The 24,923-nt window shown below is 44.7% G+C and overlaps 1 protein-coding gene across 1 annotated transcript in view; it reads right to left on the minus strand.

Annotated features, from left to right (window-relative positions):
- The window catches only part of LOC149435356 (ovostatin-like), a gene marked incomplete at its 3' end in the record, with an annotated part of 77,295 nt that extends 64,445 nt beyond the window's left edge, over positions 1–12,850 (minus strand). The window contains exon 1 of the mRNA XM_089662734.1: positions 12,716–12,850. Coding sequence (XP_089518860.1) covers positions 12,716–12,783 — 68 coding nt within the window. The remainder of the gene's footprint in view (positions 1–12,715) is intronic.
- Positions 12,851–24,923: the final 12,073 nt, after the last annotated feature.

Genomic DNA, 24,923 nt, shown 5'->3' on the forward strand with positions numbered 1-24,923 from the left:
AGAAGTGCAATTTGTATTTTTTACGGTTCTATTAACCAGTAGTTAATGTAGTTCACAAGGTCAGAGCTCTGTTTGGTGAAAATATATCAGTTCCAATGCACTGGGCTGCAAGTGAAGTTTCCAATCAGACTATAAGATGTCTGGCCAATAATAGGCAATTCTCTTTGATCTTACTGAGTGTTGAAGGGAATTATGACCACTTGCTCTAAGTGCACCATGCCAAAACAACATTTTTGATCTGCAAAAAAAAAAATTGAATACAAGAAAGCTTCTATAAAAATTCCCAGAAGATGTTCTGGACAGCTTCCAAAATATAGGCTTTGGCTAGCTTGAGAGATCAAACTATGTCAAGTGCTCCAGAAGAATAAACCTTTTGAGAACGCCCTGAGAAGAAGTCTCATATTTATACTATCATACATTCCATCGTGTTCACTGAACATTACAAGAGACTTCCATCATCGCTGACAAAACCCAATCTGTCCTCTGGAATCACGTTTTGGAGCACTACGTGGCCACAGAATACGGCAAAACAAAGTTGATGAATTATAAGAGCAGACAATCAAAGTGACAGCAGTATGTCTGGGAGGAAAAATAGGGCTCTTTGTAAGGAGACAGGAGCTCACATTCTGCCAATATGCAGGAATGTACTAGACTGCTGAGGAACATAACAAGCTATGCACTTGGACACAAGACAGTTGGTTTCCAGTGAAGCCATGTGAAGGGCCTCAAATGTATCAAGGATCAGAATGGACCATTAGAGTGAAAGCCATCTGCTGGGGTTCTCATTAATAAACTGGTTGGGGGGGACCACCCACACAAAACACCACATGCAGAAGACAGATATTTTTGGACGACAACTCAAGGTTGTCATCCTTGTCCTTCCTGCCAGAGTCACAATTTCAATGATGTCATATTTGTTCTAAATGGCACCATTTTTGGTGGTCTGCAACAATGACAGACCAACAGCCTGCATATTTAGGAAGAAAGTTGGCAATTGTAGCTCCTGCATCTATCTTGCTTGGTTCCCTTCAAAACTCATAGGGATAACTTTGTTGCAAGTGCATTTTCACCCCCCTCTAGATCACTTAGTGAATGCAGTGTCCTAGGTTTAGTAATACTTTATCTGGTCTCTCACAGTAAACAGAACATGAAAATGCAATTATTTTAGTAAATATAAACTGCTAAATACCTTTTCTCATCAGCAGTATACGCAGTCTTATGACTTGTGTCCAGCAGAGCACTGGTTAAAGCATGTAGGAGAAGTTCATTCTCCCCAGATAGTCCTATGAGGCTGCATATCCCCTGACCCTCTGCCTGGACAGCACATGAACTTACCCGGGGGGGGGGGGGGGGGGGGGGGGGGGGGGGGGGGGGGGGGAGAAGTAATCTCTCTTTAGCAATACACCCCAAACTGAAACTGAGCATGTGCAGCTTGCCCCAAGTCAGTAGAAAGGGAGAATTACAGAAGACCGTATCAAAACATTTTAACCACATGCCGCCCAGCCACTGTATAAATACAGCGGCAGGGTGGCACAGCTGGGCAAAACCACATTTTAAAAACGTATGTTTTGTAAACAGGTAGGGGGCGCGCACAGCGTGCCACCGCCCTACCAGTCCCGCCGATCACAGCCGCGGATGTCAGTCGCCGGGTCACAGCTGGTCGTTACTGGCTATGTCCCGGTGATTGCTGACAGAGCACAGCTGCAGTAGCTGTGCTTTCTGTCAGTTCCCTGACAGCTCCAGGACAGGCTGATTGGGACAGAAGAGTTTCTCTCTCCCGATCAGCGGTGTTCATTGCAGTACACACCCCGCCCCCTAGTAAAACACTCCCTCAGTTAACCCTGTCACTGAAAAACAAACTTAACCCCTTCCTCCCCAGTGCCATTAGTACAGTGTCTTTTTTTGCACTGATCACTAATTGGTGTTACTGGGGATGTCAGTGACCCCAAGTTGGTACCCCCCAATGTCAGCCGCAGTACCGCCATAAGTAAAAAAAAAAAAAAAAAAAAAACACCCACACACCACACAAACTAAAAATCCCTGTATCTTTCCCACCATAACTTTCCCGTAAACCAATTAATTTACACGTATTGAGGTTTATTTGGGTTTTTTTAGCAAAGACATGTCACAGAATGCATTTTGGCAGAAATTGACTAAATTTGTTTTAAATTTTTTTTTTTACTGGACATATTTTAGAGCAAAAAGTCCAAAATATTGTTTTCCTCAAAAAGTTCAGTTTTTTATAGCGCAAAAAATAAGCGCACAGGCGATCAAATACCACCGAAAGAAAGCTCAATTTGTGTGAAAAAAGGACGTAAATTTTGTTTGGGTGCAGCATTGCATGACCGCGCAATTATCAGTTGAATTAGTGCAGCGCCGAGTAGCAAAAAGAGGCGTGGTCATTAAGGGGGGTAAATTCTCTGGAGATCAAGTGGTTAAACAATGCTGAGGATTAACCCCTTAGGTTCCACAGCGAGTATAACAAGCATGCTTTACTGCATATACAGACTGATTGTACTTTTGTGCGTTAACACTTTAAAGCAGAACTTTACTAGTAACCGTTTACTAATTTTTTTCAATACAAAAAATACACAGGGGTTGGACAAAAAAAACACCATGATTTGCAGGTGTGAAAGGGTCAATGTTTCACGCTGAAAGTGATAACATTCTTTTGCTTCCGCTGTGTGATGAGACACTGCGCTAACAGGTGGGAAGCCTCACTACTCATTCACTGTGTGCTGCTAGTGATACGGAGTCATGTCAGATTACGGGGCTTCAAAGGAGAGAAAAATTGCTGGTGCCTGACTGAAGTTGCCAATTTATTTGCGGCGTCCAGTATCAAAAGGTGATTGTGGCATATCAGATGACTATTTCTGGAAAGTGTATAAGTATAAGCGCGGTCGACAAGGTCAACTGACTGGAAAATAAAAAAAAAAAAAACAACATTGCACAGGATTGTGACCCGGAAGAAGAAAACTGCTACAAAAGTGACTGCAGAGCTCAATCTCAGGCCCATGGCCAGCCTGAAGTGTAGTGTGCTTTGAAGCACATTTAGGGTCTAGCAAGGCCCAGTACAGAAAATATATAAAACGGAATACATCAAAACTGGAGCAGCTGTGCATGGCAACCAAATTAGCTTCCAGCTTTCATTTTCAGCACTTACATGAATAAGCTGAAGACAGAAGCTGTTTGACTGCCATTCACAGCTGCTCCAGTTTTGATAAATTCCCCTCATTGTCTTTATGAAAGGATTATACAGGTATAGATATAGCCTAGTCCAGGGGTGGGCAAACTTTTTGACTTGAGGGCCGCAATGGGTTCATATATTGGACCCGGGGGCCGGACCAAGAGTAGATGAATGATGTGTATGTGTCATCCATAGTAAGTATAGTAATATTCCCCCATAGTAAGCATAGTAATTCATCCCCCATATAGTAATTCATCCCCCATATAGTAATTCATCCCCCCATATTAAGTCCCCAAGTCCCCCCTGCATCAATTCACTTACCTTTGCTCTGCGTGTTCCTCTCGCCGTGTTCCCGCGCCGTTCCGGTGTAGCATGAAAATCTGTCTCCTATGAGGATCTGTCCCCCTCGACGTATCTGCGCATGTGCCAGTTTCAGGCATTAGCAGCCGATCGGCGATCTCCGGCACATGCGCAGATACGTCGAGGGGGACAGATCCTCTTAGGAGACAGATTTTCATGCTACACCTGTCTTCAGGGCGGACTGTGAGAGGAGCCTAGCTCCGCAGGCCAGATTAAAAGGTCCGCCGGGCCATATGCGGCCCGCAGTTTGCCCATTGCTGGCCTAGTCTCTCACATGTACTGTTAACCCCTTGCCTACCGGACACTTTCACCTTCCTGCCCAGGCCAATTTTCAGCTTTCAGAGTGGTCACACTGACTGAATTGCGCGGTCATGCAACACTGTACCCATTACATTTTTATCATTTTTTCCACAAAGCTTTTTTGTGGTATTTAATTTGGATTAAAAAAAAAATAAATATATATATATATATATATATATATATATATATATATTTATTTTAGTTTCTATTATAAAATTTTAGCAAAACAGGTAATTTTTCACCTTCACTGATTTGTGCTGATCAGAGGCTGCACTGATCCATGGAACTGGCAGAACTGATACACAGTTAGGCTGCACTGATAATCAGTGTAGAGGTCTTTCCACACTGTCGCAGCAGGAAAAAAGTACTGCTGATAAAGTGTATTTGCATCGCGATCAGCTGTGATTGGACACAGCTGAACACATAGTAAATGCCCACTGATTCGCCTTTACATTGATCACAGAGGGTGCCGGGTGCTCGCCACAGCAGGTGAGTGGTTCTGGGAAGAAATCAATGAATGCCCTCCCAGAACTGGACAGCTGCATTGTGGTAGTCATTCAGCTATAGTGTGGTTGCCAAGTGGTTAAAGCACACCTTCACCCTGGAAAGGGAATTTAAGTCCCTGTTGTGGGCAATTAACAGATCTGTTCTGTAATTTTGCATTTATAGCCTTATTAGACTTTTACAGGATACAGCCAGTCAACATGCAAGACTATCCAAACAAGGGAAAATACACATTCAGCATCAAAGGCGATCATAAAGCCTGAGCCTATTTGCCACTCTAAGTTTGTGTATCCCCATACCGGGAACCAGGGGTCCAAGCAAAAGGACCATTTTACTATCCTTCAAGCATTTGGGGGGCTGGACTGGAGAGTGGGAGTCGAAAATGCCTCAGCAGTCTTAATAAAAGGAATATTTTCCCATTGTTGACATCAATGAGAAGAATAGTCCCCCCACTGATAGTGCCAGTAGGGGGAATGGTGCTCCATCTTTGGAATTAGTTGGTGGAATAGTGCCCCAAGGGACAGATAAAGGACAATAAAAGCCACATCTGGGCCCCAGTTGAAAACCACTGCTATAAACGTAAGAAAAAAAAAGTTAGAGAAAAGAAAAATAAAAATTGGAGCCCATTCCGTACAGACAGAGCAATGCGAAATTAATGCAACTTAGGTAAACTGGTCAGTTTAGTGTTTTTGCCTATTTAGGTGTGTTTAATATTTATAGTCTATAAAGTTTCATTGATGTGTGTAGTACTGCTTGTGCTTTGAAATTGTGGTAAAATTCTTTCCAATGACATTGGGGGTTGATTTGACAACACTGGAGAGTGTAAAATCTGGTGCAGCTGTGCATAGTAGCCAATCGGCTCCAAACTTTAGGTTCCTCAATTAAGAGTTTGGCAACACCTGGCAGCCAATTGCAAAATCTGGTGCAGCTCTGTATAGAAACCAATCGGCTGCCAAACGCTTAATTGACGAAGCTGAAGTTTGGAGCCGATTGGCTACTATGCACAGCTGCACCAGATTTTGCACTCTCCAGTTTTAGCAAGTCAGCCCCAATAAATCTTAGCTTTACCTATAGTTTGTTACACTTACAACCATTTACTTAACTGATTTTTATTAGTCATTAGTATTATAGCCATTAACATTGTACATTTGCAATGTTGTGCACACCTGAGTGTATATATAAAAAATAATTTAAATATAGGGTATTTTGTTTTACCAATGTCGAAGGCGGTTGTAAATGCTTCAACAAAGCCACTTGCTCTGAAAAGGTTTGAAATATGCATTGGTATATTACATACTGCTTTAAGGCAATCTTCCACTTCCATTTGGTATGTACATGCAGATTAGAATATTGGTGCTGGCAGTCAGAGTCTGTAGTCATAGCAGTAAGAATCAACTTGTGTTATGTAATACACTGTAATTGTATCTGACAATGACAGTATTTAACAGATGGCACTGTAGATGCAACCTGAAGGTGGCAGCATTTATTTGCAAGCCTTTTATTTTCAAAAGGAAGTCTCCAGCCTGCATGTGATTATTATTAAGCTGAATGTACGTAAAGCAAATTCAATGGAAGCCAAATCTTAGAAATCAGTACATGCTATTTTTTTGGATAAATAGGCAAGGGACAGTCCAAAACAATGGCCTGCTGGACATGTACCAATGCTGCAAAGCAGTGGTTCTCAAGCTTCCTAATGCCGTGACCCTTTAATACAGACCCTCATGTTGTGGTGACCCCCAACCATAAAAGTTACCCAGTAATTATAATTCATGAGTGTCGTTTTACCTACACAGCAGCAGCCCTCTACACAGCAGCAGCCCTCTACACAGCAGCAGCCCTCTACACAGCAGCAGCCCTCTACACAGCAGCAGCCCTCTACACAGCAGCAGCCCTCTACACAGCAGCAGCCCTCTACACAGCAGCAGCCCTCTACACAGCAGCAGCCCTCTACACAGCAGCAGCCCTCTACACAGCAGCAGCCCTCTACACAGCAGCAGCCCTCTACACAGCAGCAGCCCTCTACACAGCAGCAGCCCTCTACACAGCAGCAGCCCTCTACACAGCAGCAGCCCTCTACACAGCAGCAGCCCTCTACACAGCAGCAGCCCTCTACACAGCAGCAGCCCTCTACACAGCAGCAGCCCTCTACACAGCAGCAGCCCTCTACACAGCAGCAGCCCTCTACACAGCAGCAGCCCTCTACACAGCAGCAGCCCTCTACACAGCAGCAGCCCTCTACACAGCAGCAGCCCTCTACACAGCAGCAGCCCTCTACACAGCAGCAGCCCTCTACACAGCAGCAGCCCTCTACACAGCAGCAGCCCTCTACACAGCAGCAGCCCTCTACACAGCAGCAGCCCTCTACACAGCAGCAGCCCTCTACACAGCAGCAGCCCTCTACACAGCAGCAGCCCTCTACACAGCAGCAGCCCTCTACACAGCAGCAGCCCTCTACACAGCAGCAGCCCTCTACACAGCAGCAGCCCTCTACACAGCAGCAGCCCTCTACACAGCAGCAGCCCTCTACACAGCAGCAGCCCTCTACACAGCAGCAGCCCTCTACACAGCAGCAGCCCTCTACACAGCAGCAGCCCTCTACACAGCAGCAGCCCTCTACACAGCAGCAGCCCTCTACACAGCAGCAGCCCTCTACACAGCAGCAGCCCTCTACACAGCAGCAGCCCTCTACACAGCAGCAGCCCTCTACACAGCAGCAGCCCTCTACACAGCAGCAGCCCTCTACACAGCAGCAGCCCTCTACACAGCAGCAGCCCTCTACACAGCAGCAGCCCTCTACACAGCAGCAGCCCTCTACACAGCAGCAGCCCTCTACACAGCAGCAGCCCTCTACACAGCAGCAGCCCTCTACACAGCAGCAGCCCTCTACACAGCAGCAGCCCTCTACACAGCAGCAGCCCTCTACACAGCAGCAGCCCTCTACACAGCAGCAGCCCTCTACACAGCAGCAGCCCTCTACACAGCAGCAGCCCTCTACACAGCAGCAGCCCTCTACACAGCAGCAGCCCTCTACACAGCAGCAGCCCTCTACACAGCAGCAGCCCTCTACACAGCAGCAGCCCTCTACACAGCAGCAGCCCTCTACACAGCAGCAGCCCTCTACACAGCAGCAGCCCTCTACACAGCAGCAGCCCTCTACACAGCAGCAGCCCTCTACACAGCAGCAGCCCTCTACACAGCAGCAGCCCTCTACACAGCAGCAGCCCTCTACACAGCAGCAGCCCTCTACACAGCAGCAGCCCTCTACACAGCAGCAGCCCTCTACACAGCAGCAGCCCTCTACACAGCAGCAGCCCTCTACACAGCAGCAGCCCTCTACACAGCAGCAGCCCTCTACACAGCAGCAGCCCTCTACACAGCAGCAGCCCTCTACACAGCAGCAGCCCTCTACACAGCAGCAGCCCTCTACACAGCAGCAGCCCTCTACACAGCAGCAGCCCTCTACACAGCAGCAGCCCTCTACACAGCAGCAGCCCTCTACACAGCAGCAGCCCTCTACACAGCAGCAGCCCTCTACACAGCAGCAGCCCTCTACACAGCAGCAGCCCTCTACACAGCAGCAGCCCTCTACACAGCAGCAGCCCTCTACACAGCAGCAGCCCTCTACACAGCAGCAGCCCTCTACACAGCAGCAGCCCTCTACACAGCAGCAGCCCTCTACACAGCAGCAGCCCTCTACACAGCAGCAGCCCTCTACACAGCAGCAGCCCTCTACACAGCAGCAGCCCTCTACACAGCAGCAGCCCTCTACACAGCAGCAGCCCTCTACACAGCGGAAATATGTGTTTTCTGATGGTCTTAGGGGACCCCTGTGAAAGGGTCGTTGGACCCCCAAAGGGGTTGCGACCCACAGGTTGGAGAACCACTGCTGCAAAGGGGGAAAAAAAAAAAAAAAAGTTTAAAAAGGCCAAGTTAATCTTTAAACAATATAAAAAATACAAGCAGGCAGTTGCTGAAAGACAGGAGGAATCAATGGACTACCAGAGGTCACCAGCGCCCTCACAGTTCATTGAGAACAAGTCATTCTCAAAGACTGTCAGTATTTATAGTTAATTCATAGAACTCTGAATGAATGAGGTGGCCGGGTGGGCTGAACTGGAGGAAAGCAGCAGGAGTGGGAACACGTTACACGATCCTCAAAAAAAAAAAAAAAAAAAACCCACATGGGTGAAACATGCAACAAAAGGTGAACATAGTAGACTGCTTTTGGGGTGTTAATGTAAGCCGTGTACCGGGGTGGGCTCCCCAGGATACAGTGAAGTCACGAACGAGGAAAGCAATCTCAACACCAGCTTTTGTCACAACAGAATTTTACTTAGATGTGAAATGGAAATTTCTGGACGGCACATATCTAAACCCAACTATTACAGAAAGGTCCAAAGTTGTATGCAGAGAAAGGCACTTTTAAGGGCTCGTTTACACCGACTGTGCCTTCTGAAAAGCATTCTGCAATCAATCACTTTTCAGAGGGGAGTTGACAGGTGGTGAGGAGGAATGCACTACCTGTTGTGGGGCAGTTGCAGCATAGCCCCATTGACCAAACAGGGGGGGGGGGGGGGGGGGGGAAGATACATTTTGCAAAACATGGGCGCACACATGCAGAGAAGTCCACTGTCTCTGCAGCTTAACCACTTCAGCCTCCGCAACATGCCTGTATGCCGCCTGGTTGAAGTGGTTATACCAGAATGAGGCCATCTTTCTGGGCTCTTCCATTCCACCAGGAAGCCCGAGTATCGTATTTTGTCGCCATTCCACAAGCGCTCCCACTGTTAAAGCCTGAGATGTTAGGTAAAATATAAAAGATGTTATGCTGAGTACATAGACACCTAATAATTGGGTATTCTATTGTTTCTGTGCATTAAAATTCATTAGAGTGTATTTTGCCCCCCCTCCCAAAAAAAAACAAAAAACCCCACACTGTACAAATACCAAGTCACATAAAAATTACCATACCCTCCATTTTTTTAGTTCTGCCAAAAAAGAAAATAAGAAATTATATATTATATTTTTTTTGGGAGGGGGGCGATTCCAAGCAATTTTCTAGCAAAAAAAAAAAAAAAAAAGTTTCCCTCTTCATGTAAATGAGCTTGGTCACTGCAAGAAACTTTCCTGGCTGTTTTACAGAGCTCTAGACATGAATGGTGAATTCTTGATTTGTTTACTTGTTCTAGGTCAGCAAGACCAGAGATCCAAAAAGGGAACAATGGCTGAATCTGGAAAAAAAAACCCACACACTGCCTTGAGTGCATCTGCCACTGCTCAGACTTACTGAGAAGAGTGGTTGCCCATAGTGACCAGAGGCCTACAACCACTTCGAAGCCTGAGCTAGAGTAGTATCAGCTGGGATCTGGTTGCTGTTAGAAAGGGGATAATTTTCCATTATGCTGAAGCAACAATTTGTATTGAACAAGTCTCCATGTCCCTTAATTATCAGAGGGGCCCGTCCACAGGGGCCCATGTCTAGATCACCGTAGTGACATGTAACAAGCATCCATGCGCCTGCTTATAGCAGCTAGCGAGAGCATGTGTGACAACACGGGACAGCAAATTGTTAACAGTCAGAATGTTGTCACCCCCCCAAAAAAAAATTAATATTTTTAATTATAAATACTTTAAGAATAAACATAAAAAAATCTCCAACTTCTATTAAAGAAATTATATATTCTAATAGCATATTTTATTACATCATTACTATATATTGAAATATTCTATTAGAAAAAGGTTTTAAATTTGGAAATATTGTTAGAATATTTTTTTTATTTAATCCCTCTCTCTCTCTCTCTCATTTTATTAAACAAACATATCAAATTTATAATGTATATATTTGCGTTATAAATTTGATATGTTTGTTTAATAAAATGATAGAATATATATCTATATCTCTATCATTTTATTAAACAAATAGACATATCAAATACATATAAATACACATGCATAGTTGTGAAAGCGAACAGCAACTAGAAATACAAGCAGTCTTAAAGCTCATTCACACTTGACTATTTCTAACTCTTGCCAAACGCCTCTATAGCATTTGACAGGCATTTGGGAAGCATTTTTTAACACTCCCAAAACGCCCTATGCGCAGTTTTAAGGCAGTTGATAGGAGTTTGCCAAGCATTAAAACCGCACTCCAAAACGCCTATAATGAAGTTAAATGTTATTAATGCTCTGCAACCGCCTTGCAACTGAGTCGCAACCACCTGCCAGGAGTTTGCAGAGCGGCACCGTAGACTTGAATGGGAGGCTTTGACTCCTGACTAGACATGACGCTAACGCTTCCGTGTGAACAGCACTGTGTGCTGCCATGTGCAGAATTTTCATAGGCCTTTGAGAAGCGTTAAAACGCTTCCCAAAAGCCTGACGCCTGCTGAGAAAGCTAGTGTGAATGTAGCTTAATAGCTCCCATAAATCATTACTCACAGCTGTGCATGGCCTGCAGGGATAACACAGGAGGCACAGGGCCAGCAGACCTCCTTAGCTCCATGTTGTCAGGTACACAACATCTCACACCCATTTACATACACCCGAGTATCTGCAAAGGTCTAAAGAGGTAACAATGGCCAAATTTAAGAACCAAAAAAAGTCTACCTTGAGTGTATCGGACTGCTCATATAGACTTATTGAGAAGAGTGGTTGCCCATAGCAACCAGAGGCCTACAACAACTTCTAAGCCTGAGCTAGAGTAGCATCAGCTAGGATCTGGTTGCTGTTAGAAAAGGGGACAATTTTCCATTATGCTCAAGCAGCAATTTGTATTGAACAAGTCTCTAATTAACAGAGGGCCCGTCCCTGGGGGCCCATGTCTAGATCACTGTAGGGACATGTAATGGGCGGCACAGTGGCTTAGTGGTTAGCACTTCCGCCTGACAGTACTGGGGTCGCCGGTTCAAATCCCAACCACGGCACCACCTGCCTGGAGTTTGCATGTTCTCCCTGTGCCTGCGTGGGTCTCCTCCAGGTACTCCGGTTTCCTCCCACACTCCAAAAGACATGCAGGTAGGTTAATTGGATCCTGTCTAAATTGTCCATAATATGTGTATGTTTGAATGTAAGTTAGGGACCTTAGATTGTACGCCCCATGAGGGTTAGGGACTGATATGAATGTACAATATATATGTAAAGCGCTGCATAAATTGACAGCGCTATACAAGTACCTGAAATAAATGAGCATCCACGTGCCTGCTTATAGCTGCCATCGGAAGCATGTGTGACAACACAGGAAAGCAAATTGTTGACAGTCAGAATGTGGTCACCCCCCCAAAAAAGGAGAGAGTGAAGCCATAACAGCCAGGTGACCGGCATTTTAAAAACAGGTCAGTGGGGTGTAAACTGATAAACAAAATCCCACGACTACTCCTAGGCTTATTTAGAAGAGTGGTTGCCAGTTAGCCATAGAAACCAGAGAGGCCTACATTCCCTTCTAAGCCTGAACCAGAGGAGCATCAGATGAGATTCGGTTGCTATTACAAAGATTGGCACTTTGCATTGAACAAGTCCTTATGTCTCCCAATTATCAGAGGGCCGCTTCTTAAAGCCAGCCTGTCACAAAAAAAAAAAAAAAAAAAAAAAAAAAAAAAAAAAAAAAAAAAACACATGCAGGTTGTGTTTGGCAGGCAGTATTCAAGTAAAAAAGGGACCATACCACAACTAAAAAAAAAACAAAACGCATGTGGTGTGGTTTTTAAATGGTTAGCACAGCTAGTGCCTCAGAGCCACCTGTCAAATGCCTCTGAAAAGTGATCAACTTCTAAACAGGAAACAAATATTCATTGCTAGCTGGCCAAATAAAAAAAAAAAAAAAAAAAATTAATATATATATAACATTTCTTTTAAATGATTAATTTAGTTATTTTTTACATTTAAGCAATGCAAAATACATTAAAAAAATAGAATATTTTTAATTCTATATAAAAAATATTCTGAGTGTATTTTGAATAAAATGATTTAGAACATTGTATATGAAAAACACTTTAATAGAAGAATTTGAGATTTTAAATATACACACACGGGATGTTTTAAATATACATTAGTATTACATTAAAAATAATTAGAATATTCTTAGATAAATTTATATATATATATATATATATATATATATATATATATATATATATATATATATATATTCCAATAGATTATTTTTAATACACCATTAATATTTTAAAATAGTTTTATATTATAATAAACTTTGAATTAAAATATTTTACTGTAGATAATTTATATAAAAATAGTAATTTTTTTAAATAGGCATATCAAATTCATATAAATACACCTGCATAGGTATGAAAGAGCCAACAGGAACCAGACATATAAGCAGTCTAATAGCTCCCCTAAGTCATTACTTACGGTTCTGCACGTCCTGCAGGGATCACACACAGGAGGCACAGGGCCAGCAGACCTCTCCTCAGCTCCATGTCAGGTACACAGCCTCTCACACCTGTCCCAGCTCCTCATTGCTCACCTGTCTATATACACCTGAGAAGGGGGCGGGGACTTCCTCATTCAGGACACGCTCAGGTGAAGACATGTAAACACGCCTGATGTATTTTCCTCCTGTGAACTTCTCCTAATAATAAGTGTAGTCACCACTCCTACTGTAATACATATCATGAGGTAAGCCAGCCATGTGGATCTGGGGACTGGACCTGTGCAAAAATATAATAAAATTTGTGTAAAGGCAAAAAATGTTTTCATTTTTAGATAGAGTGTGTGGGGGGGATTAGATTGGGGGGAATGGGGAAGCGGTGTCTGCACAGACTCCTCTTCTGTGCCCAATTTAACCCCTTCAATACCGGGCACTTTTACCCCCTTCCTGCCCAGGCCAGCTTTCAGCGCTCTCACGCTTTGAATAACAATTGCGCGATCATGCACCACTGTGCCCAAACTAAATTTTATCATTTTCTTCACATAACTAGAGCTTTCTTTTGGTGGTATTTAGTCACCGCTAGGGTTTTTATTTTTTGCTAAATTAACAATAAAAGACCAAAAAACAAAAAAAACACGTTTCTTTGTTTATGTTATAAAAGTTTGTAAATAAATAATTGTTCTTCATAAATTTAGGCCGAGATGTATTCTGCTACATGTCTTTGGTGAAAATAACCCAAATTAGGATGTATTATTTAGTCTGTAGGACAGGACAGATATCCCCCAAATGTCAGGACAGATGTCCCCCAAATGTCAGAACAGTACAGATATCCCCCAAATGTCAGGACAGATGTCCCCCAAATGTCAGAACAGTACAGATATCCCCCAAATGTCAGGACAGATGTCCCCCAAATGTCAGAACAGTACAGATATCCCCCAAATGTCAGGACAGATGTCCCCCAAATGTCAGAACAGTACAGATATCCCCCAAATGTCAGGACAGATATCCCCCAAATGTCAGGACAGTACAGATATCCCCCAAATGTCAGAACAGGACAGATATCCCCCAAATGTCAGGACAGTACAGATATCCCCCAAATGTCAGAACAGGACAGATATCCCCCAAATGTCAGAACAGTACAGATATCCCCCAAATGTCCGGACAGATATCCCCCAAATGTCAGGACAGTACAGATATCCCCCAAATGTCAGAACAGGACAGATATCAGCCAAATGTCAGGACAGTACAGATATCCCCCAAATGTCAGGACAGATATCCCCCAAATGTCAGGACAGTACAGATATCCCCCAAATGTCAGGACAGTACAGATATCCCCCCAAATGTCAGAACAGTACAGATATCCCCCAAATTTCAGGACAGGACAGATATCCCCCAAATGTCAGAACAGGACAGATATCCCCCAAATGTCAGGACAGTACAGATATCCCCCCAAATGTCAGGACAGTACAGATATCCCCCAAATGACCCCTTTTTGCAAAGTAGACAGTCTGATGTATTTCAAAAGAGGCATGGCGAGTTTTTTGAAGTTGTCATTTTTTTGTCATTTTTTGGAAAATGAAGAAATTAAAAAAAAAATATTTTCACAATTTATTTTTTACATATTGTCACCAGTGCAGTACAGCGTCAGCATATACCTGGTGTAGCGGTGATCAGGGACACTGACTGGTGACAATACGAAAAAAAAAAAATAATAATTTTTTTTATTTATTTTGTTTATCTTTTTTATTACATTTTTTTCTCTTTTTTTTAAGATTTTTTTTCATATTGCACTATAACCAAAGTAGTATAATGTTACCACTTGGTCACAGCAGGTCACATGGTACTGGCAACAGGGCCGTTAGACAGATCTGTCATCGACCGTGTCCGAGGTACACGGCCAGTGACCGATCTCGCCACAGCGCGGCCCTGCAGGCACGTGCAAAGCACGATCCGGGAAGAAACGTCATATGACGCCCACCCAGGGGCGGACTGACCCGAGGGCCCAGGGTCAGTAGGGGGGCCCCATGAGATGCCCCTGATACCTTTCATAGGCTTTTCTGGGTGTGGTTTGAGTGAGTGCGAGCCCTATGATCCCCTATTGCTTGGGGGCCCCATGAGTTGTCAGTTCGCCCCTGTGCCCACCCGGTGGGACGAGAGGTTCGCCCGGCCGCCATTTTCCTATAGGCTGGGCAGAAAGTAGTTAAAGTATAACTAAAGGCAAATTATTTTTTTTTTCAGTTTTGGATGGAGTGGAGAGGGATTAGAGCCCCTGTCATTTGTCACTGCTGTCTGTGCCCCCATTAGGGAGATTCACCCACTCTAGTTGTCCTGCTTACTATTATCATTTCTGGTCCTCCTTAGAAAAGTAATAGAGAGGAAATCTTTCAATGGGGTCACTAGTTCTGGTGACCCTTGGGGGGGGCCCAGGAGATTCCCTTAATTTGCAGGGATTGCCTCTCACTTCCTGTTTTCGCACTTACTGGCGGGCGCTGATGAGCACAGATGGGCACTGATGAGCACAGATGGGCACTCACTGGTGGGCACTGATGAGCACAGATGGGCACCGATGAGCACAGATATTCACTCACTGGCAGGCACTGATGAGCACATATGGGCACAGATGGGCACTCACTGGTGGGCACCGATGAGCACAGATGGGCACTGACGGGCACTGATGAGCACTGATATGCACTCACTGGTGGGCACTGATGAGCACAGGTGGCCAACGATGAGCACTGACGGGCACTAATATGCACTTACTGGCAGGCACTGATGAGCACATATGGGCACCGATGAGCACTGATATGCACTCACTGGTGCGCACTGATGGGCACAGATGGCCACTCACTGGTGGGCACTGATGAGCACAGATGGGCAATGACAGACACCAATGAGCACAGATGGGCACTGACAGGCACCAATGAGCACAGATGGGCACTGACAGGCACCAATGAGCACAGATGGGCACTGACAGGCACCAATGAGCACAGATGGGCACTGACGGGCACCGATGAGCACTGATATGCACTCACTGGTGGGCACTGATGAGCACAGATGGGTACTGATGAGCACAGATAGGGCACTGATGAGCACATTCACAGTTTAGGAACCGATTCTCTCTCCTTTCCTCACACTCGGTATTGGTGTGAGGAAAGAAGAGAGAAAACCCAGCCATGACCCTGCTGGGTTTACATTTGTGATCGCTCTGTCCAATGACGAGCAATCACAAATGTAAACAACCGCTGTAATTGGCCGTTCACCCCCCTCTTCGTAATGTGCTGTGTCCAAGGGATAGAGCCATCACTTATAGTTCCCAATGCGCGCCGCCGGGGGTACGCGGGAAGCGCGATCACGGGAGGATGTCATATCATGCCCTCCCAGAACAGGCCGGCCGCGGTGAAACCGTCATTCGGCTATCTGTGGTCGGCAACTGGTTAATCGCAAAAAGTAAAAAATATAGTGTTTTATTCCAAAATTGTCTGACTTTTTTTGTTTATAGTGCAAAAAATTAAAAACGCAGAGGCAATCAAATACCACCGAAAGAAATCTCTATTTATGGGAAAAAAGGATGTAAATTTAATTTTGTACAGCATTGCATGACCGCGCAATTGTCAGTTAAATAACGCAGCGTCGTATCGCAAAAAAATGGCCTGGTCAGGAAGGGAGGTAAATCCTCTGGAGGGCAAGGGGTTAATACCAGTTGTATCTTCTGATCCTGGTGACTAGGGGCGGACTGACCATTTGGAAACTGCCTGAGGGCCCGGGGTCAGTAGGGGGCCCCATGAGATGCTCCTGGTACCTTTTTCATAGGCTTTTTTGAGTTTGGGCAAGGACACAGGGGCCCCATGATCCCCTATTGCCCGGGGGCCCCATGAGTTGTCAGTCCACCCCTGCTGGTGACACTTCCTAACATGGCTCACACAAAACAATTGCAGCCCTGGCCAGCAGCTGAAAAGGAGAGGAACCAATGCAATTAAAAAGTCAAAAACCAAAAATTTTTTTAAAAAAAACCCCACCCCTCCAAAAAAAACAAAAACACACACAAAAAAACAACCCATTTTTACCTTCTATGCATGAAGGTAAAAAACCTTGTGTGCAGCATCCCCCCCCCCCCCTGACTCCGACTCCGGGAAGGGAAAATGGCTAATTGGGCCCAATTTGGACCTTGTCACTTAGGGGTGGACTCACTTTTGTTGACAGCGGTTTAGACATTAATGGCTGTGTGTTGAGTTATTTTGAGGGAGCAGCAAATTTACATGTTATACAAGCTGTACACTGACTACGTCACATTGTAGCAAAGTGTCGTTTCTTCAGTGTTGTCACATGAAAAGATATAATAAAATATTTACAAAAGTGTGAGGGGGGGACTCACTTCTGTGAAATACTGTACAGGTGAAACTCAAAAAATGAGAATATGGTGCAAAAGTTCATTTATTTCAGTGCAGCAACTTAAAAGGTGAAACTAATGTATGAGATAAACTCATTACATGCAAAGCAAGATAGTTCAAGCCGTGATTTGTCATCATTGTGATGATTATGGCTTACAGTTTATGAAAACCGCAAATCCACAATCTCAGAAAATGAGAATATTGTGAAAAGGTGGAATATTCTCGGCTCAAAGTGTCCCACTCTAATCAGATAATTAAGCCATAACACCTGCAAAGGGTTCCTGAGCCTTTAAATGGTCTCCCAGTCTGGTTCAGTAGGAATCACAATCATGGGAAAGACTGCTGACCTGACACCATCATTGACACCCTCCATAAGGAGGGAAAGCCTCAAAAGGTAATTGCAAAAGAAGTTGGATGTTCCCAAAGTGCTGTATCAAAGCACATTAATAGAAAGGTATGTGGAAGGGAAAAATGTGGAAGAAAAAGGTGCACAAGCAGCAGGGATGACCGCAGCCTGGAGAGGATTGTCAGGAAAAGGCCATTCAAAAGTGTTGGGGACTTTCACAAGGAGTGGACTGAGGCTGGAGTCAATGCATCAAGAGCCACCACACACAGATGGATCCTGGACATGGGCTTCAAATGTCGTATTCCTCTTGTCAAGCCGCTCCTGAACAACAAACAACGTCAGAAGCATCTTACCTGGGCTAAAGAAAAACAGACCTGGTCTGTTGCTCAGTGGTCCAAAGTCCTCTTTTCTGATGAGAGCAACTTTTGCATCTAATTTGGAAACCAAGGACCCCGAGTATGGAGGAAGAATGGAGAGGCACAAGGACCCCGAGTATGGAGGAAGAATGGAGAGGCCCAAGGACCCCGAGTATGGAGGAAGAATGGAGAGGCACAAGGACCCCGCGTATGGAGGAAGAATGGAGAGGCCCAAGGACCCCGAGTATGGAGGAAGAATGGAGAGGGCCAAGGACCCAGAGTATGGAGGAAGAATGGAGAGGGCCAAGGACCTAGAGTATGGAGGAAGAATGGAGAGGCACAAGGACCCCGAGTATGGAGGAAGAATGGAGAAGCCCAAGGACCCCGAGTATGGAGGAAGAATGGAGCGGCACACACTGCAAGATGCTTGAAGTCCAGTGTGAAGTTTCCACAGTCTGTGTTGATTTGGGGAGCCATGTCATCTGCTGGTGTTTGCCCACTGTGCTTCATTAAGTCCAGGGTCAACACAGCCGTCTACCAGGAGATTTTGGAGCACTTCATGCTTCCTTCCGCAGACGAGCTTTATGGGGATGCTGACTTCATTTTCGAGCAGGATTTGGCACCTGCCCACACTGCCAAAAGCACCAAAACCTGGTTCAATGACCGTGGGATTACTGTGCTTTATTGGCCAGCAAACTCGCCTGACCTGAACCCCATAGAGAACCTATGGGGCATTGCCAAGAGAAAGATGAGAGACATGAGACTGAACAATGCTGAAGAGCTGAAGGCCGCTATTGAAGCATCCTGGTCTTCCATAACACCTCAGCAGTGCCACAGGCTTCCATGCCACGCCGCATTGAGGCAGTAATTGCTGCAAAAGGAGCCCAAACCAAGTACTGAGTACATATGCATGCTTCTACTTTTCAGAGGTCCGATATTGTTCTATGTACAATCCTTGTTTTATTGATTGCATGTAATATTCTCATTTTCTGAGATTGTGGATTTGGGGTTTTCATGAGCTGTGAGCCATAATCATCACAATGATGACAAATCACGGCTTGAACTATCTTGCTTTGCATGTAATGAGTCTCATATATTAGTTTCACCTTTTAAGTTGCTGCACTGAAATAAATGAACTTTTGCACCATATTCTATTTTTTCGAGTTTCACCTGTATATTCCCTGCTATAGTACGGTTGCTTTGTTATTGCCATTGTCATTGTTTCACATTTGTTTTACCATTGGGGTGTTGCCTATACATTTGCATTAATTATTCCCCACCCTAACAGGTGTGTCAGAGTTTATGGTGCTATTTGGAGATTCATGAGGGGGGCACAGGAACAGGGGACCCAAGACACAGCGGCTCCTTTCGGGGGTAAGCGCTACACAAAAAACTTTTTCAAGTTCTTAAAGTGTGACCACTCTGCAGTATAATGAAAAAAGGTTGCGCAATCTTTAGAAATTCTCCAGTCCTCTGAAAGATCCTGATCCTCTGACAATTAGAGATAATTAATTATCGTCTAGTTGTTTATAGAATGCCTTATTATTACATGTTTAGCAATATGACAGTGTGGAAACTCCTTATCCTTGCTGGCAATCTTCACATCTTTCTTCCTTCTTGGGCTGAAGAACATTTTGTACCTCGGGTGATGTGGATTGTTCTCCAAGGTGGTGACACATTGGTCTAAAAATATTCATAGCAGCACATGCAGCTTCTATGGGACCTGAGGATGGAAAGGAGCCTCATTAAAAGGTGTGTTGAGGCATTTTTTTAACCGAATAACATGTATAATTTTTTTTTTGTTCACTTACCAACAGGCAAATACAGATCCCAGATCTTCCATATTGCATACTCCATGTTCCAGTAGGATGACGAAAAGGTAATGACCGTACAGAAGTATTGCATTTGTTTTGGCTTAACCACTTACTGACCAATGTATGTATGTAAACATCATGGCAGTTGCAGCCATGATTTTAGTACCATTTTTTTCAGCTGGCGATCGGCCATTTTGTAAAGGTGATCTGGGAGACTTTACAGCCACCAGATCACTTCTACAGCTCTATGAAAAGCTTCCCTGTTCCTTCGAGGAGCCCAGGACCATTAAGGTGGCCTGGAATGACTGCTTCCTACATTGGAGATGGAGGAATATACTTTCCCCAATCTCCTCTGTGATGAATGAACAATGATTTTGTCAACTCCACTTTCAGGGCTGTCATTTTCTGGCTGTTACAGCCAGGAAAGCAGCTAACCAAACACGATTTGTGCATGGTTAGCTGCTTTGGAGGGCAGGGGAGACTTTAGACTTAGTCTGTTAGACCTCTGATGTCTCCCTAAAGAGGACCTGTAACTGCCCAAAGTTATCACGAGGGGCTTGTTAGCCCCCTTGTGATAGCAATAACATTAAATGAAAAAAATTAAACTTTAAAAATAAATAAATAAAAGATATTAAAACCTCCCAATCCTCCCGCACATACATGCAAATGCAAACTGTAAACAGTGATTGCACCACACATACTGTATGAGGTATTACCACAAATGTCAGTGTGACATTAAAAATTCTGGGAGCATCATTCACGATTAACTCTAACCTCATAACCTGTCAAAGCACCCCCTTTAGTTAATTTTGGGTACCGTAGTTTGCCACTATTTCATGGGTGTAAGCAATTTTAAATCTTGACATGTTTTGTATCTAATTACTCAATGTGACGTACTGTAATCTTTTATGCTTTACCTAAAAAATGGGTATTATATTGTATTTTTTGCGCTAAAATTTTTTTCCTGAAAGTGTATTTTTTTCCTGAAAATTAGCATTTGATAAATGGCTGAGCAAATGTGTGACATAAAAAATTGCAACAGCCATCATTTTATTATTCAGGGTCTCTGCTTTCAGAAAATATATAATGTTTGGGGGTTCTATGTAATTTTCTAGTAAAATAATGGTGATTTTACCATGTGTGAAAAAATAAATGCCCCACAAGTGGTTAACCACTTCCCGTCCGGCCCATGTATATAAACAGCCAAACGGGAGGAGTGCAGGTTCGGGTGGCCATTTATAAACGTCCTGCCCGCTTCCCTGCCTGTGCGTGCTCCCTGGGAGCGCGCGGCACCACAATCCGAGGCTGTGTCCGGAGGAGAACACTGATCGCGGTACGGGACCTCTGTGTGAGGTCCCGATCATATGATCACTGATTGGTCAATCAGTGATCACATGAATAGTAGTAAGCAAGATGTCACTTCCTGACATCATTGCTTACTATTAGTGAATCTGTCAATGATCACAGAGGTCACATGGTACAAGGCTATTCACAACAGCCTTGTACCATGTGATAAGCTGTAACCAATCACAGCTCACACAGTATTTCTCAATGACTGCAAGAATGCAGCCAGAGAGAAGGAGAAATGATTGCTTTTACAGCCTTTTTGGGTGTAAAAGCAATCAGTGTGAAAAAAAAAAAATCTTCATCACCCCCCACAAGTAGTACAGTGTCACTATGACACTGTACTGCTAGGGTGACAGTATGTTAAAAAAAAAACAAATAATAATAGAAAAAAATAAAATAAATTTTGAAAAATTATAATTTTTGGTTATAAACTAATTTGGGATATTTATTTTTTTTATTAAAAAGATAGGTGAATACATTTTGGCCAATATTTATGAAGAAAGAGTATTTATTTGCAAATTTTGTAAGAAAAACACTTTCTTTTCAAAATGTTTGGACCTTTTCATTTATATAGCAAAAAATAAATCTCAGTGGTGAATAAATACCACCAAAATAAAGTTTTATCTGTCTCAAAAAAATGCTAAAATAATTCATATGGGTACAGTGTTGCATGACTGCGCAATTGTCATTCAAAGTGTGATAGCACTGAAAGCTGAAAATTGGCCTGGGCAGGAAGGGGGTGGAAGTGTCCGGACCTGAAGTGGTTAAACATTACAGCAGAATTAGATTTCATAATGTACAATCCATATCATTCTATACACAAATGGTACTATACAGGGGCGTAACTACAGAGGTCCTATACTCCAGGGGACCTGTGCAGCTCCCTTGTACACCTGGATAGGAGGGGCTCCGGAGGCGGCATATAGAAGAACTGATCCCTCCATGTTACACGTGCAGATGCTGAATGCTTGCTTCTCCTCCTCTCCCTTCCACAGGCATTCAGCGACTGAATGAGAAAAACGTAGGGATCAGTTCCTCTTTATGCCACCTCCGCTGCTCCTCCTATCCACCTTTTTTCTGCTACCCCTGGCCCCCCCTGTGCTTTCTCCTGCCCTCCCTCCCCTAAAGTTCTGCAGGGTTACCCACCTCCCTTCTCCCACCGGTGGAACATCAGTGGTCTGTTTAGACTTCTGATACCTCAAAAAAGCCCCCAAACGGAGTTCCTAAAAAAATGATCTCCTAGATTGTAAGCTCGAACAAGCAGGGCCCTCTGATTCCTCCTGTATTGAATTGTATTGTTACTGTACTATCTGCCCTCATGTTGTAAGGTGCTGCGCAAACTGTTGCCGCTGTATAATTCCTGTATGTATAATAATACAAAATACAAAATAAAAAAATACAATAACTAAAATAAAACTGACAACCAAGGAGGAACTACCAGGGTCACAAAGGTTGCACTTGCAACCAGGCCCTAGCGTTCCGCCCCCAGGCCCCTGGAGGTTCTAGTTATTGCAACTTACCAATTCTTGGAAGTAATGGCTGCATTAGTTTTCATTGTTAAGCTTTCTTTCTCTTATCTGGTGATCTGACCAGTAAGTCTGTTGTTTTTCTACACAACAAGCTGTCCTGCAGATGTAGCAGTTACAATGATCAGCAGTTACAATGATCATTTTTGATCCCAAAAGGAACAAAAATGTTTCCTGTAACTGATTATAAAATGTGAGCTGGAGTTTGGCTTCAATTTGTTAGTGTATCCAAATCTGCTAGTACATCTAACACTTCCTTCCCCCAGACTGAAAATGCTGCTGTCTGAAGTTGTCTCTGTTGCTCTTTCAGTGGAGGCGCTCTAATACAGGAGATGTGTTACTGGCCAGGTCACCACAAAGCAAAAAATATTTATAAAGAAAATTAATGCAGCCACCACATCTAATGATTGGTAAGCAGCAATATATTACTTTTTTTTGATTTGGGGGTTGATACCGCTCATCTTTTTACACCACATTACACCTGTATTTATGGCGTAACGTGGTGCCAAGTGCACCCCCCACCCCCAGAATGTCCCTGACAAGGGTAGAATATATGCCTTCCAACCTAACCCAGCCTGCTAGGCCATACCCTCCACCCTCCCAGCTATACAAAATACGCAAACAAGTTTCTGGAGTCAAAATGGCCATAGCAGCCTTTTATTAACCAATAAATTAATTTAACATAGATAACATTCCAAATTATAAACCGAGGAAAACGTGGTGGTCACTTGAGGGCCATAAACCCAACTTCACTTTTGCGGAAAACATTCCTTCAGCTTAGGCCCCCAGCCGCAACTCACCGGCTCTGGGACAATCCTACTTATCCTCAGCCGCAACCCACCGGCTCGGGGACAGTCCTACTTATCCCCAGCCACAACCAACCAGCTCGGGGACAACCCTACTTATCCCCAGCCGCAATCCACCTGCTCAGGGACAATCCTACTTATCCCCAGCTGCAACCCACCGGCTCTGGGACAGTCCTACTTATCCTCAGCCGCAACCCACCGACTCAGGGTCAACCCTACGTATCCCCAGCCGCAACCCACCAACTCGGGGACAATCCTACTTATCCTCAGCCACAACCCACCGGCTCGGGAACAATCCTACTTATCCCCAGCCACAACCCACCGACTCGGGGACAACCCTACTTATCCCCAGCCACAACCCACCGACTCGGGGACAACCCTACTTATCCCCAGCCGCAACCCACCGACTCTGGGACAACCCTACTTATCCCCAGCCGCAACCCACCGACTCTGGGACAACCCTACTTATCCCCAGCCACAACCCACCGGCTCGGGAAAAATCCTACTTATCCCCAGCCACAACCAACCAGCTCGGGAACAATCCTACTTATCCCCAGCCACAACCCACCAGCTCGGGAACAATCCTACTTATCCCCAGCTGCAACCCACCGGCTCGGGAACAATCCTACTTATCCCCAGCCGCAACCCACCAGCTCGGGGACAATCCTACTGATCCCCAGCCACAACCCACCGACTCGGGGACAGTCCTACTTATCCCCAGCCGCAACCCACCGGCTCGGGGACAATCCTACTTATCCCCAGCCACAACCCACCGACTCGGGGACAACCCTACTTATCCCCAGCCACAACACCGACTCGGGGACAACCCTACTTATCCACAGTGACCACCATTTTATCTATTCCGAGTTAACCCCTTGTTAACTGGAATGTACCGAGGTCCCCATACCACTGATGGGTCCCGAATCTGTCTCCATACAGAATTCTTTCCTCCTCCAAAGACCAACCACCGCCATGGCCACCGTGACAATCCAAAGCACGAAGGGAATGGAGGGTGGGAAGCTTCTTCTTCTTCCAAACTTCTCCCACTGGACTTCCTGAGGACAGACCCTCCTTTTCCTCCCTGGGAGACCCTCCCCAACATCCCGCATCCAATAAGGTAAGTCTTAATCCCCAAAACTTCCTTCCCATAATTTAACCCTCTGTTGTCCCTCTATTCCCCCTAGTCATGTCGACCCTGCGCTTATTTTTTTTTTTCTCCGGGTCTACCTTATCCATCTGATAGCACATTGGGATTCTTCTTTCCTTTCACTTTTGAAATCGAAGCAGCCATTGCAGATAAGGCAGGTTGCCGTGTAGTATGGTATTAATGGACTTTCAAACACACAGGTGTCAAACAGGTGGCCCTCCAGCTGTTGCCAAACTACAAGTCCCATGAGGCATTGCAAGACTGACAGTTACAAGCATGACTCCCAAAGGCAGAGGCATGATGGAACTTGTAGTTTCGCAACAGCTGGAGGGCCACCAGTTTGACACCCCTGGGCTAGCGGGTTTGGTCTAAACAGCAGCAGCGGTTGCAGTTTTGTTCACCTCTCCGACACATCTGTACTGTAGGTATGGTGAACCTGAAACGTCTGTATAATATTTT

The sequence above is a fragment of the Staurois parvus genome, unplaced genomic scaffold, assembly GCF_062004578.1.
Source record: "Staurois parvus isolate SC_StPar_1 unplaced genomic scaffold, SC_StPar_1.0 ptg001530l, whole genome shotgun sequence".
Lineage (NCBI taxonomy): Eukaryota > Metazoa > Chordata > Amphibia > Anura > Ranidae > Staurois > Staurois parvus.